The sequence below is a fragment of the Eleutherodactylus coqui genome, chromosome 1 (assembly GCF_035609145.1).
Source record: "Eleutherodactylus coqui strain aEleCoq1 chromosome 1, aEleCoq1.hap1, whole genome shotgun sequence".
Taxonomy (NCBI): Eukaryota; Metazoa; Chordata; class Amphibia; order Anura; family Eleutherodactylidae; genus Eleutherodactylus; species Eleutherodactylus coqui.
Genome location: NC_089837.1, coordinates 185786183 through 185802013, shown reverse-complemented (window position 1 = coordinate 185802013; position 15831 = coordinate 185786183). Strand labels below are relative to the sequence as shown.

The following is a 15831-nucleotide window of genomic DNA, read 5'->3' as shown; positions in this document are numbered from 1 at the left end:
TGGATTATGTCATCTTTGGTTATTTGGTTTGGTTAGTAAGGTTAGCTATAAACTATTATAGTTATGTTATTAATAATATCAATTAATAGAATTTTGTTATTCTGCATCTTTGGGTCATAATAATTAAAGGGGTTGTCCCGCGCCGAAACGGGTTATTTTTTTTTTTTTTTAACCCCCCCCCCCCGTTCGGCGCGAGACAACCCCGATGCAGGGGTTAAAAAAACAACCCGCACAGCGCTTACCTGAATCCCGGCGGTCCGGCGTCTTCATACTTACCTGCTGAAGATGGCCGCCGGGATCCTCTGTCTCCGTGGACCGCAGGGCTTCTGTGCGGTCCATTGCCGATTCCAGCCTCCTGATTGGCTGGAATCGGCACGTGACGGGGCGGAGCTACACGGAGCCGGCATTCTACACGAGCGGCCCCATAGAAGACTGCAGAAGACCCGGACTGCGCAAGCGCGGCTAATTTGGCCATCGGAGGCCGAAAATTAGTCGGCACCATGGAGACGAGGACGCCAGCAACGGAGCAGGTAAGTATAAAACTTTTTATAACTTCTGTATGGCTCATAATTAATGCACAATGTACATTACAAAGTGCATTATTATGGCCATACAGAAGTGTATAGACGCACTTGCTGCCGCGGGACAACCCCTTTAAGGTTCTGTACCGGCTGGAATCAGTACTTCAGTTTTTACGGGATATATAACTGATATGACACATGAGTTTTGTAAGTGATCCTGGCTGATTACATTGACTTGTAATTGGATTGTTCAGGGTTCTCTTTTTTCTGCTCCCCATGCGCCAATATAAGTTGATTCACATTGGCGTCAATAACATTCTTTTTCTTTTATTAGAGCGGAGTGTTTGTTCAACCAGCAATATTTTTCTTGAAATATAGGGCAGTAGGGGCAAGGAATTTGCTGGATATTATCTTGTTCTTTATATATCTACATCATATTAAAGGGATTTTCCTACATTAAAAAAAAACTAACAGCAGGGCAACTCCAGCGGACCTTCTGGTATGTAAGTCATGTGACCACTGCAGCCAATAGGAAACTGCATAGTTACTGTCCCAAACTCCTGGCATCATGGCACCCCGGATGTCAGCTAACAACAAGAGAATGGGCGGTAATACTGCTGCCTCTGATTGGCTACAGCCATCCCCTAACTTCCTCCAAGATACATACCGGGAATGCCACTGGAGCCTTTCAGCTGTTTCTCAGGGGGTTGAAGAGAGGTGAGTATTGCCTCTTTCATTATTTCATGCCAAATGTTTTATTAACAGTGGGGAAACCTCTTTAATACATAGATCAAGAATGGCTTTTTTATTGTCATTACCTTACAATAATGCTCAACAATTCTGCATGTATTTAGCTTCTGCTGTTGTGTTTTTGTAGGTTTTGGTTAGTAGAAGTGAACGAACAACAGTACTAACTGATCTGAAGCCTGAAACTGAATATGAAGTTAAAGTATTTTCTGTGGTGGAAGGAGAAAGCAGTGAGCCATTGGTTGGCCAGGAGACCACATGTAAGTTTTTATATTTTACTTTAAGGGGTTTTCCAGTCAAATTCTACTGATAACCTATCATCAGGACAGGTCATCAATAGTTGATTGGCCAGGGTCCACATCTCAGGACTCCAACCCGTACTGCCTGTGTTCCCCTGTGCCTCATCTCCCCTTTCCCCCTGTACCTCCTGTATCACCCCCATCCCTTTGTTTTAAACTGATTGCATACCATATGCAATTTTTGTTGCTTTGTCTGTGTTCTCCCATGCTTGAAAGCACAGCGGAATAAGTTTGGCGCTATACAAATAAAGATTATCATTATTATTATTTAGTTCAGTTCTGTAGATTCGCTTGGGTGTGAGGTTTTCTAGGTATTACATCTGATGGTTGATTTTACAGACATTTCCTGTAGACTATCAACATTAGATGTAGTTACTTTTTTCATAATGGGATAAATATAATTGTAGAAAGAAAGAAAACTGAAATACATCCTATTTCCTCTCTAGAAAAACTCATTTTTGAAGTAATCATTGCTATTATTCATTTTTATCACTTGTGTAGTAGAATATACTCCCAGCCTTCCAATAATGTTAGATCCAATTCAGTCTATGAATACAACATAAAGGAAGTACGCTCACTTTCAATAATTACATTCATGCCACGCAGTGGAGCACCAGTTCTGACAAAGACAACCCTACTAGGTAGCACATGACAAGGTCTGAAGTGAAAAAGGAACCAGCGGACCAGAACAGGGGATCGGACCAAGGCCAAACAAAAGGACTGGGTGGAGAGCACAGCAAACAGGAATGCTGAGAGTCCTCAAAGGGTCAGAATACTAGCAGTATAACCAGCACTTTCAGCCAGGAACAGCCAGATTATATATCATAAGAAAGCAGCTGATTGGCTGACTGGGCTGCCAATCCTCACAGTAAGCTCAGCTGCTAACACTAATCAAGTTACTGATTAGCTGGCTGAGCTAGCAATCACTAGCCACTACTTCAGCTAAACAGCAGCAGGGAGATGTTTAACCCTTGATCTGACTTAAACATGTGTATGCCAAAAGGAGCACAACATGATCCGCATTTGGTGTAAAGACGTTACTTCGGACCCAATCCCAAGACACGGCATAAACCACCGCCTGCGGCACTGTGACAGATCTGCTCTACGACTCTACTGAGTTAGCTACTAATCACTGACCTTATTGGTTTTAGGACACATTGCTGCATGTGGTCTTAATTTGCTAATGTTTCAAGTGATTAAAAATTCATGCACCAAAGAATGGCAAAACATCTGTTCCCGGTAAATTAATACCACATTCAGTGCACAGGAATGACCTGTACCATTGATCTGACGACTGCAACATATCAAAATATATTACAGTGATTGTAGAAGAAAAGGTAACGAGTATTATGTCACAGCTGCCAGCTATGGAGTTTATAACAATGCCCTTGTACGAGATGAGATAAATGCACAGTAATCGGGATTATTGTATATATGGCCAGTTCTTGTTCTACTGAAAACTCTAAACCATCTGTTGCTGATGAGTTGTAGCAGGTAAATTTGAAGTAGTCAGATTATAGAATTAGATTGCATGTACATACAATAGAGAATGTAAAGTGTAGATTCAGCTTTGAATATATATAGATACCATCTACAATCTACATACAAAGTTAATTGCATTATGTATCTTGTACTAAGCTTAAGTTACAACTTGAATTTATAGTTCTGCTGGTTGGTGCTGGATCCAGTGGAAAGCTTGTTGACTCAGAAGCATCCATAATGCAACTCGGTCTACTGCATTGCATTCAAGAAGAGTTAGGTTAACTTTACATGGGACATTTATCAGCTGAAATGAACAATTTTCAGCGACAGCTGTCTCGTGTATATAGGGGACCCAAAAGAGTACTGAGTGAGAAATTGCTCAGTAGACTCTACGTTTCACTACTCTGAAATGAAGTGACTAGTGAGCACTTCATCAACTTCTCGCTCAGTATAAATAGGCAGCTGTTCATCTTTGAATGACTGCGTGTTCACAGTGAATGAAGGTGAGTGGCCAGAAGAGGTATCCGCCACACTCTGCCTCCATTCACTGAAGAACTATCGCTACTGTGTGAAAGCACTAGAGTGATAGGTCTTGGAAAGACTGTTGGGTGCTTATGTGGCCGGGCTGCCATCCTGTGTAAAGCCACCTTAGATTGTCTTACAGAAAACTACATACAAAATGCTGGTATGAAAATGACATTTCCTATGTGTTCATAGTGGTAGCAACCTGTGAAGACAGAATGATCAAGAAGGGGGGAAGTTGGTAGATTTGAGATCACAGGCATAAAACATTGTAAATCTAACTATGAATGCAGGGAGCTATAATGCAAATAAAGCAACACTTTGTCAAAGTTGCTTACATTTTACATAAATCATATATTTTATATAGATTATAGTGAAATGTGACCTTTTGTTGTAAATATACAACTGTAGAACACGTAATTTTACTTTAATTTCATATAACCTGTTGAATTTCTCTAACATACTATGTAACTAGTTGTAGGTCATAATGTTGCAACCATGAAGCATGTAACTATTTCAGATATGATGTCAAATGAAGGGCAATAACATATGCATTGATAATGACATGACTTTGCTTATTTCCACAGTACCCATCCCCACACTTAGAAATCTTAACATTTATGACGTTGGAACAACAACAATGAAAGTCAGATGGGAAGCTGCTCAAGGGGCTACTGGATATCAGTTGTCATATGAGCCTGTCAATGCTACTGTTCCTACTCCAGCAAAAGAGGTGAGGAATGCAGCTCCACCAGCCAATCCAAATAAAATGTCACCATTTGTGGCATATGATAATGTGCTTAACGAAATCGTCTTTCATGAGGTTTTTGTATATCAGCCAATACTTTTCTGCCATGAGTAAAATTTAGAAGAATAACAATTTATTGGCTTGACTGAAACTCTTGGCAGTTCTCAGTTTAATATTCTACATATCCACTTATATTTGCTCTAGATGTATCCAAACACCTTCTGTAATTACACATGGTCTTTTTTATCCAATGGTCTGTTCCATAATGTCCACATCATTCATCAGTTAAAGTAATATAAATCCAGATATAAAATAAATAGCTTAGCCAATACTGAGAATGGCTTCAGATCTTGTCACCAGCAGTGGTTGGCATTAGTCAAGACTTGTGGTTATGTCTCCTAATTATTACTGGCTACTTTGCGTTTGAGCACTATAGTATTATATCATACACTATGAATATGTTCATCTTGTAGATCATACTATATCATCTAACATTACTTAGAAGTATTTATCTTAACATTTACAGATGCGTGTTGGCCCATCAGTCACCGATGTTCAGTTGAAGGAACTTCACCCGAATACTCAGTATACTTTGACTCTTTATGCGCTTGTTGATGATCTCACCAGTGACCCACTCACAGATCAGGAAGTGACATGTAAGACTTTCTAGTATTGTTTACTACACTGATTAAGGACTTCCCATAAGACCACTCAGCTGACTGTAGGTCTAGTTATGAAGTACCTTCAGGCAATGTGATTAATTGCCATAATAGAACTGGAATAATAACTTTTCATGATGTTGGTAATTAGACTGAAATATACATAGATGTTCAAAAAATCAAATAATGTTCTAGTTTTTTTTTTATCTTGAAAATCCATGTTCTTATTTAGGACTTGTATTTTGCTACGCTACTACAATATTTTATGTCATGGTAATACTCATCTCAAAGATATACAGCTGCTTAGAAACTCTCACTGTTTGCTTAATCTGAAGATGTATGAGTTGTATAAGTTAATGGTAATGAGGATCCTTTAACCTTTATAATAAAGTATAACCCTAGAGAACTCAAATTATAGTCCATGACTATAGTCCATGACACAGTGACTACACTGGTGTTGAAATTCAATGTAGTTAGTTGCAGCTGGTACTTTGCTACCCTCAATTTATATACTCAACATAGCATTGCTTTTCCACAGTGCCAATTCAAGGTCCTGGAAATATAAGACTTAGAGACATCACTCATAGCTCTATGAATGTTCTCTGGGATCCTGTCCCTGGAAGGGTCAGAAAATACATAGTGAAGTACAAAACTGAGGTAGAGGAAGAGTTCAAAGAGGTAATGTACATATATATATTTCTCATATTACAAAATATTACTGTACTCAAGACAAATATTCTTTCCTTAGTAAGGCGAATCCACCACAATTTCCGGCAGTGGATAGAGGCTTTTTTTTTCTCTTTCAATTAACTTCCTTTCTGGTTTCTCTAACATTTGTACAAAAAAATAAATATTTGATCAATTCACCTTTCTATATAGCATTTCTCAATTGCCAAAGCACTTACCTGCTTTCTACAATGCTATACTAGTACCTACAAAGTTTTGTATGAAGACAAGCTATTATAAAGAACAAAGCCATCTACAGTGGCTACTTATCATATGTACTGTATTTATAGTTCTTTTTCATTGTCATCTTTTAGGTGGAAGTGGATGGATCAAGAACTAGAACTCCTTTAACTGACCTTTTCTCACAAACTGAATATGATGTCAGTGTTACTGCAGTAATGCAAGATGGATCATTATCTGTTCCACGTTCTACAAAAGGGACCACAGGTATGTAGATTTATTCAAGCCGGTTGCTTGAATAAATCTAGTATTCTACAAACACTGTACCTGTATACTACTTGCCAGAATCTACATAAATTACCTATATTTCCTGTCATTTGCTCAAAGTTTCTTATGGCTATGTGCTGTAGAGTGCGTCATTAAATTATATGGTGAAGTAAATAAGGTTGATTATCTCATCACAAGCCAATAATTGTTCAAGAGATGGGAACTGTTAGTCAGCAAATGAACAGTCAATTCTTGAACGTAATGTTTAGAAGCAGGAAAAATGGCTATTGTAAGAATCTGAGCAACTTTGATAAGTGCCAAATTGTGATGGCCACACAATTAGGTCTTTGCATCTCCAAAATGAGCAAAATGGCAGGTCTTGTGCGGTGTTCCTGGTATGCAGAGGTTAGTAGCCACTAGAAGTGATCTAATTAAGGACAGTCGGTGAACTGACTACGAAGTCATGCATAATTACAGCTCATTGATGCACATATGGAGAATGGATAGAATGTCTGGTCCAATCCCACTGAAGAGCTAATCTATTACCTGTTGCTGAAAAAAAATTAACGGTGTCTATGATAGAAAGGTGTCAGAACACACAGTGCATTGCAGCTTGCTTTGTATGGGGCTGCATAGCAGCAGACCAGTCTGAGTACCCATATTGACTGCTGTCCATGCTGCATGGAGAAAATGCCTACAGTGCCCATGAGTATCTGAAATGGACTATGAAACAATGGAGGAAGATGATGTGATCTGATGAATCACGTTTTTCTCTACAGCATGAGGATGACCTGGTGCATGTGCATCACTCACATAGGGAAGAGATGGTACCAGGATGCACTATGGGAAGAAGGCAGGGATGCAGTGTGATGCTCTGGGCAATGTTCTATTGGCCTGGCATTCATGTGATGTTACTTTGACATGAACCACCTACCGAAACATTGTTGCAGACCAAGTGCGCCCCTTTATGACAGTTGTATTCCTTAATGGCAGTGGACTTGTTTAGCTGGTTAATGCACCCTGCTACAAGTTATTCAGGAAAGATTAAGGAACATAAGAAAGAGGTCAGTGTGTTGACTTTACCTTCAAAATCTTCAGATCTCAATCCAATCAAGCATTTGTAGTAAGTGCTGCGAAAATGTGTCCAAGCCATTTCACAGTTTACAGGACTTAAAGGATTTGCTCCTAGCGTTTTGATGTTAAGATACCACAGGACACTCTCAGACTATATGCCTCAATGAGTCAGAACTGTATCAGAAGGTGGACTACACAATATTAGGCTGGTGGTATATAACTTTTTATTTGATAATATGTAACAGGCTACACTAATTCTCATCCTTGTCTAAAAATTACTGGTGGAATTATACACTGGTGAGGTCATTTTTGGAGGCCAATGAATGAGTTGGTCTACAGCTAGCGTACAGCTGTCAAATCAGTGGTAGAAAAACAAGGAGTTCATCTACAGTTCTTGTCCATCCCCGATGCTGCAATATTCTTCACCCTAAAAGCTTCCACAAGCCAGCAGTAGTTATGGATTCAAGAATATAAACCACTGTTACCTTTAGAAGATGGGCAGCTAAAAACACCTTTGGCATTATAACACTACTATGAATAGGGCACTATATGTTATATTTCAGACATCGTTTATTAGACAATCACAATTTTGTATTAGAAATTTTTTTTTGCAAATATGATTCCTAAAATAATTGTTTGATGAAGTATTTATTTCAACATGAACAGCTCCAGTCCCAGCACCAGTCAACCTAAGATTTTCAGAAGTAACTACGAACAGTTTTAGAGGCACTTGGGACCATGGTGCACCCGATGTGGCATTGTACAGGGTTAGCTGGACACCAGTTGGACAGCCAGGAAAAAAGAAAGAGGTAAGCATTCAGCCTAATAAGAACCTTCAAAGGAGCTTTCATTCATTTTGTCAGTCTAAAGCATAATTATATGTTTACAGACTATACTTGAAGGAGAAAAGAACAGTTTGGTATTTGAAGAGCTTGATCCGGATACACCATATGAAGTTTCAGTGACCGCTATTTACCCTGATGAATCTGAAAGTGAAGATCTTATAGGAACTGAGAGAACATGTAAAGCCTTGTCTTTTTAGAATACTCTTTGTCTCGGAGTTGTATCAAATTTATAAACTGATTATGTTTTTCCTTTTTCTGTTCTTCTAGTGCGAATAGCAACTCCAAGTGAGTAAACGTGTTATTGTTATTACTAGATTTTTACTACAATTGGTTTAAATTTTCTGCATAAAACCATAAAGTCTTTACTGGGGTTTTCCAATGTATGAGAAGTTATGTGACTTCCAAATATATGTACCTGGTCCCCTCATTTTATAATATCCCAACTTTTTGTCAGTGAACAGGGACTTTCAGAGGCTTAAACAAAATATATTAGACTAGTACATAACTTTTCTTTTTAGATTTTGTGCACATTTGTGATGTATACTTAGTGTGCATGCTTGGAAAACTCCTGATGTACATGCTAAATGTGTCAATAGGGCTACATTAGCCAGACGGAGGACAAAAGTGTCCTTTAGGTCATCATATATCAGCGTAGATTTTTTTTTAAATGGGACTTTATGGGTGCTAAATGCCCCTGTATGGCATCCATCGCAGGCATTTGTTTAATGTACAGTATACATCCTGGCACATACATTAAACAGCTATAAATGTGATGTGAACACAGCCTTAGTATGATTTAGCTTTTAATATACATAAAATAAGAGAGTCCTCTGCAAAGAGAAAGTACACAATCAAATTATAATTCTGCTTTATATGACATTTCACTATCTAAACAGAAGTTGAGTGTCTTTACAAATAGGTACTTTTATTTTTTCCGGTTTATGGCAGAGGCTTATCTTCCATCAGAACAAAGAATTGGGCATGTTGTGTTTTATTACCATTTGGACAGTCAGGCAGCTTTTATACCTGTAAGGGTGGTTTCACATCTGTGCTCGGGGTTCCGCTTTCCTGCTCTGTTGGGAAAGCAGAAAAGTGGAATCCCCATGGCTGAACGGCTCCGTCTTAGGACAGAAACGAACAACGCCAAAAGGACCCCATTGACTATAATGGTGTCCGTTCGCTTTTCGACCAGCTACCCAGCTTTTAGCCTGGAAGAAAGATCTCTGCATGCAGGGCTTTTTCTCCCGGTATTTTGTGCCAGGTCTGCGATGGAGGTTCCAATGCAGATATGAAGCCAGCCTTAGGGCTCAGTCACACGGGCGCATCGGCACCCGTACACCGGCGCCGATGCGCCCGTGTGACTGACAGTTAGAAGACGTCCGTACCTGAAGACGTCTCTCTCCAGTGCTGATGAAAGAACACATGACCGGCAATGAAGCCGGTCACATGTTCTTCCTCCCGGCGCTGCAGAGACGTCCGTCTTTAGGTACGTCCGTCTCCTTCCTGCAGTAACATGGGCGCCGATGCGCCCATGTGACTGAGCCCTTAGATTGTTGATGAAATCTGCCAACATTAACTTAATGAATTTGAAAAGTTCTATTACTAAAATATTTTTTATTTCTATATACAGCTAAACACTAGAACATAGTATTGTATGTTCATTAGGAATGCAGTCCAAATTTTACTTTTACTATAATAGGTCCAAGAACTGGTCCCCGTAACCTGCAAGTGTATAATGCCACCTCTACTAGCTTGACTGTGAGATGGGACCCGGCCAGCGGCAAAGTGCAACGATACAGAATATTTTACCAGCCTGCTGTGGGAGATGGCGTTGAACAAACGGTAATTTGATAAATCAATGTCACACAGACTGATAGTAACAGTGTGCACTTTACCTCGTAGATGAAATAGATATTTTGGTGGGGTCGATTGATATTATTAAAAAATTGGCACATGCTATATCTTAATCTTGGCTATTTAACAAGTAATCAAAATAAATCATTGTCTCTTGTGATAGCTTAAAGGGGTTTTCCAGGCTGTGCCCGCTGCTGGTGCTGGTGTACCACAGGCTCAGAATGGAAGCTGCTTCTCTGACCCCTGTTTAGTGGTTGGCGGTTGTAATTGTAGGCACAGCTCTCATTAAAATCAGGGGGAGCAGTACCTGCAATTACAAGCGCTGGCCACTACAGAGGGGTCAAAGCAGCAGCTTCCATTCCTAGCCCGTGGTACCCCAGCAATAACAGCATGTCCTGCCTGGAAAACCCCTTTAATAGAGCTGCTTTTTAAGACACCTATACAGTATAAATGTTGGGGAAAGTGGAAGGCAAAAAGAAGAGGGGCTGACAAAGGGCAAGATGGATAGATGATAATCTTCAGGTGATGTACTGGACCTTGGTGGAGTAGGGGAGGGGAGGGGGGAAAGCAGACAGGAAACTCTGGCGTGGGCTGGTCCACAAGGTCACGAAGACTCAGACTGAACAAATAAACAACAAATACAGTATAAATATAATTTCTTTATTCTTGTATCTCACATCCATTCCAATGCAAGTGACAACTCATGCTCATCAACATGTTTGTCAAGCAAAAGGGTCTGTATTCCATCCCTACTAGAATAGTGAGGGTCTCAGGAATCAGGTCCCACCAACCACACTCTTAAATGTATATCACTTTATTCTGTAGTCTGCAAACTGTAACATGCAACTGATCAAACTAAATATGTAGTATGTATGACTGTACAAGAGGCTAAAGACATTTGACTTGCATATTTAACTTCTCAGCATATTTTTCTATATTCCCCTTAAAAAGTTTACTAAATATCTAACTTATTTTTCTGGCTGTCATCCTGCTTTTCCATCCTTCCTGTTTTTAGATCAACCAGGAAAATGGTTTATTTTCATTTGCTTTGGATACTATGCCACTGGCAACGGATTCTAGTATTTCTATGAGGGCGTGAATATTATATCCGAAAAATAATACTGTAATATGCATAGGATGGCATGTAATAATTTAATAGTGTCATTTTAAAGAGGAAATCGCTTTTCTTATATTGAAGTTTAATGTAGAAAAACAATAGAAGGATTCATTATTTTACAAGCTCCAGCATCAAGAATGGAATATCTATAGTTAATATTAAGCTATTTTTCTACCCCCAATCCCTGACTAAACAAGTTATTTAGGGAACTTCAGAAAGCCAGAATAAATGAGAAAAAAAGCATTCTTTATCAGTTAGTAGCATAAATGCGCACTTCAAAGAACTTCCAGCTGTTCTATAAAACGCATCTGCTGGAAGTATGATGATAAAATGATTTTTTTCAAAAAATAAATCAAAGGCACGTTACTGAAATCCTGTGAGCTCAGCAGGCAATACTGGCTTTTTCCCATATTAGCACTTATGTTTATTCAGGGAGCAGAAAGCTACATTTTTATGCCATATAATAATATCTTTCAGGAGCACAATCATAGTTTGGTAACATGAAAACCCTCAAAACAGATTTCTTTTTACTTTACAGAAGAGAAACAGGTTTATAAAGATCAACCAGGGTCTTACATTTACCAGATCATTTTCTGAATGGGAACCTAAATGGGTAATATGTTATATCAAGGCTTTTTTCTTTGGGGTATCACTATAATACAAGCATAATTCTGCTTCTAAAAGACCAGTCAACATCTCACACAATGGAAATGGTTCATATTGGCAAGGCTACAATGTTCCATAGTTGTTGACAAAACAATAAGCATAGCCTGACATTGCATTAGGAATCGGTACCTTTCTGCAGCATGCGAGTCCTCCTTACATTGCCAAATAGTCTAAGTGTTGTATGACTTTTTAAAACAAAGTTCTCTACTGCCATGCATTGTACAATAGAAAGTACAAGACATAATGTTAAGAACAAGCCTAATTTAAAAGAGAGTATGTCTATCTAGCAGGCTGTTGACAGATACACTCCTAACATTCTTAGTAAGCTCCCATGATGTCAAATTTGGCAGAATGCAAATCATCAGAGTAAGCTCTGTGTAGACATTGACCCAAGTAGAACTGCTAGGAGCTCTCCGCTCTTTAGCATGCAGAACTGTGAATGTTGCTTTGGTCAATAATACAGGCTGTGACTTGGGATCAGTACAGGATATAGAATACAATGTATTGGTAAAATTCCAAATTCATTCATTTTACATATTAACTGTAAAATAGTTTTTAAGCAAAAACATGCTTTTATAGTGTTCTCAAACTAGCAAACTACTTTAGCTCTACAGATATCTTTCTGTAGGGATTTTCTTCTCTAATTGACATTCTTGGTGAGCAAAGTTAACTCCTTTGCGAGATCCACCATAGCTGTACAGCAAACGTCAGATGGGACTGTATGAGCTGCTCAGGATTCGAACCTGCTCTATACGTGGCTGGTATCATTTGTGTTACACAGCGCCTGCAGAGGCTGGGATTGGAGAGACTCCCTGATGTTTAAAGAGGATCTATTGCCTCTCCTGACATGCCTATTTTACTAAATACGTATATTCCCCATGAAATAAGAATTGTAGAACATATTTTCTGTGCTGTGCCATTCCTGTTATTTCTCTATATGAATAAATTGGCAACTAGGTGTTACCATTCTTCTTGAAAAAAAGGTGTATCTCCTTACACAGGCTGGCTCTGCCAGCACAAATTGGACAATATGAGATATATGATATGTTATCATAACTATACAAAATGTTGAACTGAACCAATTTTGGAGTAGTCCTTTAATTCTGAGGAACTCTCTAGCAGTCACTACCTAGCATTTTCACAGATTGAGTTGAACGATGTATTGCCTATTCCCACTGGTGTTGTACAAATAGCACCAGTGCACAGGAGTTGAAATAAAATGTTGCCATAAATTGAGGAATGCATGTCTATTTGTCTAATAAAATATTTAAAGATTTCTGACTGCCCGGAACAATTTTAAGAGTTCCTTCTCCACATAAATTTAATGTAAAAGATAAGAAGCAGCCTAAGATATGTCAACATAAACAATTTACAATAGTTTGCCTAGAGGTACCTTTAAAGCCAGCCAGATGTTTTTGGAAGTGTCTTAAAATGTCCTTTGAATGCCAAACAGCAGGATGCGAAAAAACTATTTATGGTCAAAAAACATGTTGTTGACACTAAACATTCTTAGGCTGCATCTGCATGGCCTGCAAAATCTTGCTACAAACTCATCGCTACAGTGTGAAGCCCATGATTTCCAATGGGTTCTTTCACATGAACGAGCAAGATTTTGTAGCAAGATTTTGTAGCCTGTACGGATGCAGCCTCAGGTATACATTCTCTAAGTTCTGCGTTTTACAAAAATAATCCAATTAGTTGCTCCAATTAAAAAAAGAGGTTTCCTGAAGCACTCTGGATATTTAGGAAGCTAACAGTATATGATTTCAATATCTGATTTTCCCTTTTGCAAACATAGTGGGATAATTTTCATAGCACGTCAATTAACCTATAAATGTGATACTACAATGTGCAAGGAAACCAGTGTACCAGAAAGGAAATCCACACAGTCACCTTGATCATATAGCATTTTTCATAGCATTTCTTAATTTTTGCAATATAAGAATTTTCCACAAAAAATGAACAACACCCCCCCCCCCAAAAAAATAAAAAAAATAAAAGTTAACAGGAACATTTTGAATAACATTAAGAAGAGCATAGAGGGGAGTAATGTACAATGTAAAAAGATAAATACTAAGCAATAAAAGCCTTGGTTATGGAGAAGGAGCCAAAGAGACATCTATTTCTGTGACTCTTCCACATAGCTCTTACTAAAACTGCCTGAGCATCTGGAATATCACAAGACCAGAAGCCGTAGAATGAACTGAAATAAAGCATTTTCTGGCAAATGTAAAAATAAGTAACGGACATTTTATTTGGGATTCTTATTTACCTTGGCTTATATAACCCTACAAAATCCGAGTTCTATTCTGTTTACCGGAATAGAGGAATTTTAGCAATTGGGTTACCTATATTATCATCACTTTTATTATTATTTTATGTCCATTGTTGCTTAGGTCAACTTTTTGCTTTGCTTATGTTTTTGGTCCTGCATGTTAAGCGCTCATTGATTTATGGAGGTTCATTGTCCATGTAGCTGACAACTATACAAATTCAAATTTAATGTCATGATTTAGGGCCAGTATGGAAGCAATTTGAGTTAATGAAAAATTTTACATCAAGTACTATAACCTGCAAGACTTTTTGATACCATGTGTATCATTTTGCAGTTTTTACCACCACATGGATTAATACAAGATGGCGGAATGTTATCTCTTTTATCTGTGTTTTTCATGCCCCATAATTAGTTTTCTCTTGAAGTTGTTTCCAGCTGCTAGTAAAACACATTCTTACTGCTGAATTTGTATCTATAAATGCTTGACATTACCCAGCACCAGAGAATGAATATTGGCAGCTTTTCAGAAAAAATACTGTGCTTCTGTCTCATAGAGACTTCTCTGCGAAAGTTAAAAGGTTTATTTGTGAAGATTCCCCAGCTGCACAGCTGAGAACAGGATAAGACACCTTACTTGGAAGACTTTTTATAGTTAGTTGTATTTGATAAATGTGGAATCCTCTGGAGCTTCGTTATGTTATTGATGTGCAGATGTTTTTCTATAAAAGAAAAAACAAGATGATTTTCACATAAGTTGAACTACCAATGTATTCATATAGCTCGGTTTACCCAACAAAGGACGAATGTAGCACGATGACTTGGAGGCTCAGCAGTTTGGACTATTGCCTTCCCATACTGAGCTCCCAGGTTGTAATCTAACCAAGATACCAGAAGACCCCAGGGAAGCCAGGCCATCTCAGTAACATATATCCAATTGCCCAAAGGGTAAAGATGACCAACTTAAAATCCCCTCATAAAACCTTACCTTTACTGATTACTAAGTAAGCAATGAAGGCTACATTTTATGGGCGTACTTAAATTGGTCTTCTTTGCCCTTTGGGCAATTGGATATATGATAATAATTCAACCAATGACAGCACCTGTAAATATTTATATGGTCATTCCCATGTTTGTATAAGCTTGCTCCTCTGTGTGCTGAAAAGACATACTGATATAGTTGGTCCTAGGCTAGGACGTAGCTAAAGGCTCATGGGACCAGGTGCAAAAGTTTATCTTGGGGCCCCCTAACTTCTCTTAACCCCTTAGCATACTTGAGCTAGTGAAACTAGATTGTGAAGGACATAGAGTGATATGAACATACTGCACATCTCTGTAAAATATACTGATGATACAAATAAATCTGGTTATTTGTATAGCACCAACTTATTCCGCAGCATTTTCAGGTAATGTATTTATTACTTCCTGCCAAGCTGGGTACTCATTTTACCGGCCTTGTAAGAATGGATGGCTGAGTCGACCTTGAGCCGCCTACCTGAACCATGCTGGGATTGAGCTCACAATCTTCAGGTCGTGAGCGAGAGCTTAGTACTCTAAGCAATGTCTATAAATATCCTCATGATTTGTTCTGTAAAAACGTTTCCACTATGGAAAACATGGCTTTGAGCATCGTTAAATATATAGGGTGATTCTCTCGCTAGGAAACCCAACCAATGCTCATTAAATTTTACATTTTGGTATGGTTCCCTATGAAAATTGACCTGGACGAAGGTTATGGAGCAGATTTATGAAAACTGTCTAAAAGAAAAACGTTTTCATGCAAAGTAAATATACATCAATTTTCATAAGAACACATACAAAAATAAAAATCTCTTTACCTTGTATGTTTCAA

The 15831-nt window shown here is 38.5% G+C and overlaps 1 protein-coding gene across 3 annotated transcripts in view; it reads left to right on the top strand.

Moving 5' to 3' along the window:
* Positions 1–15831, top strand: part of COL12A1 (collagen type XII alpha 1 chain) — a 159935-nt gene that overhangs the window by 78157 nt on the left and 65947 nt on the right. For all 3 annotated transcript variants that reach the window (XM_066604593.1, XM_066604611.1, XM_066604602.1), the window contains 9 exons: positions 1399–1528; positions 4159–4304; positions 4846–4975; positions 5517–5656; positions 6019–6151; positions 7892–8034; positions 8115–8247; positions 8338–8355; positions 9770–9912. In XM_066604593.1, coding sequence (XP_066460690.1) covers positions 1399–1528; positions 4159–4304; positions 4846–4975; positions 5517–5656; positions 6019–6151; positions 7892–8034; positions 8115–8247; positions 8338–8355; positions 9770–9912 — 1116 coding nt within the window. The remainder of the gene's footprint in view (positions 1–1398; positions 1529–4158; positions 4305–4845; positions 4976–5516; positions 5657–6018; positions 6152–7891; positions 8035–8114; positions 8248–8337; positions 8356–9769; positions 9913–15831) is intronic.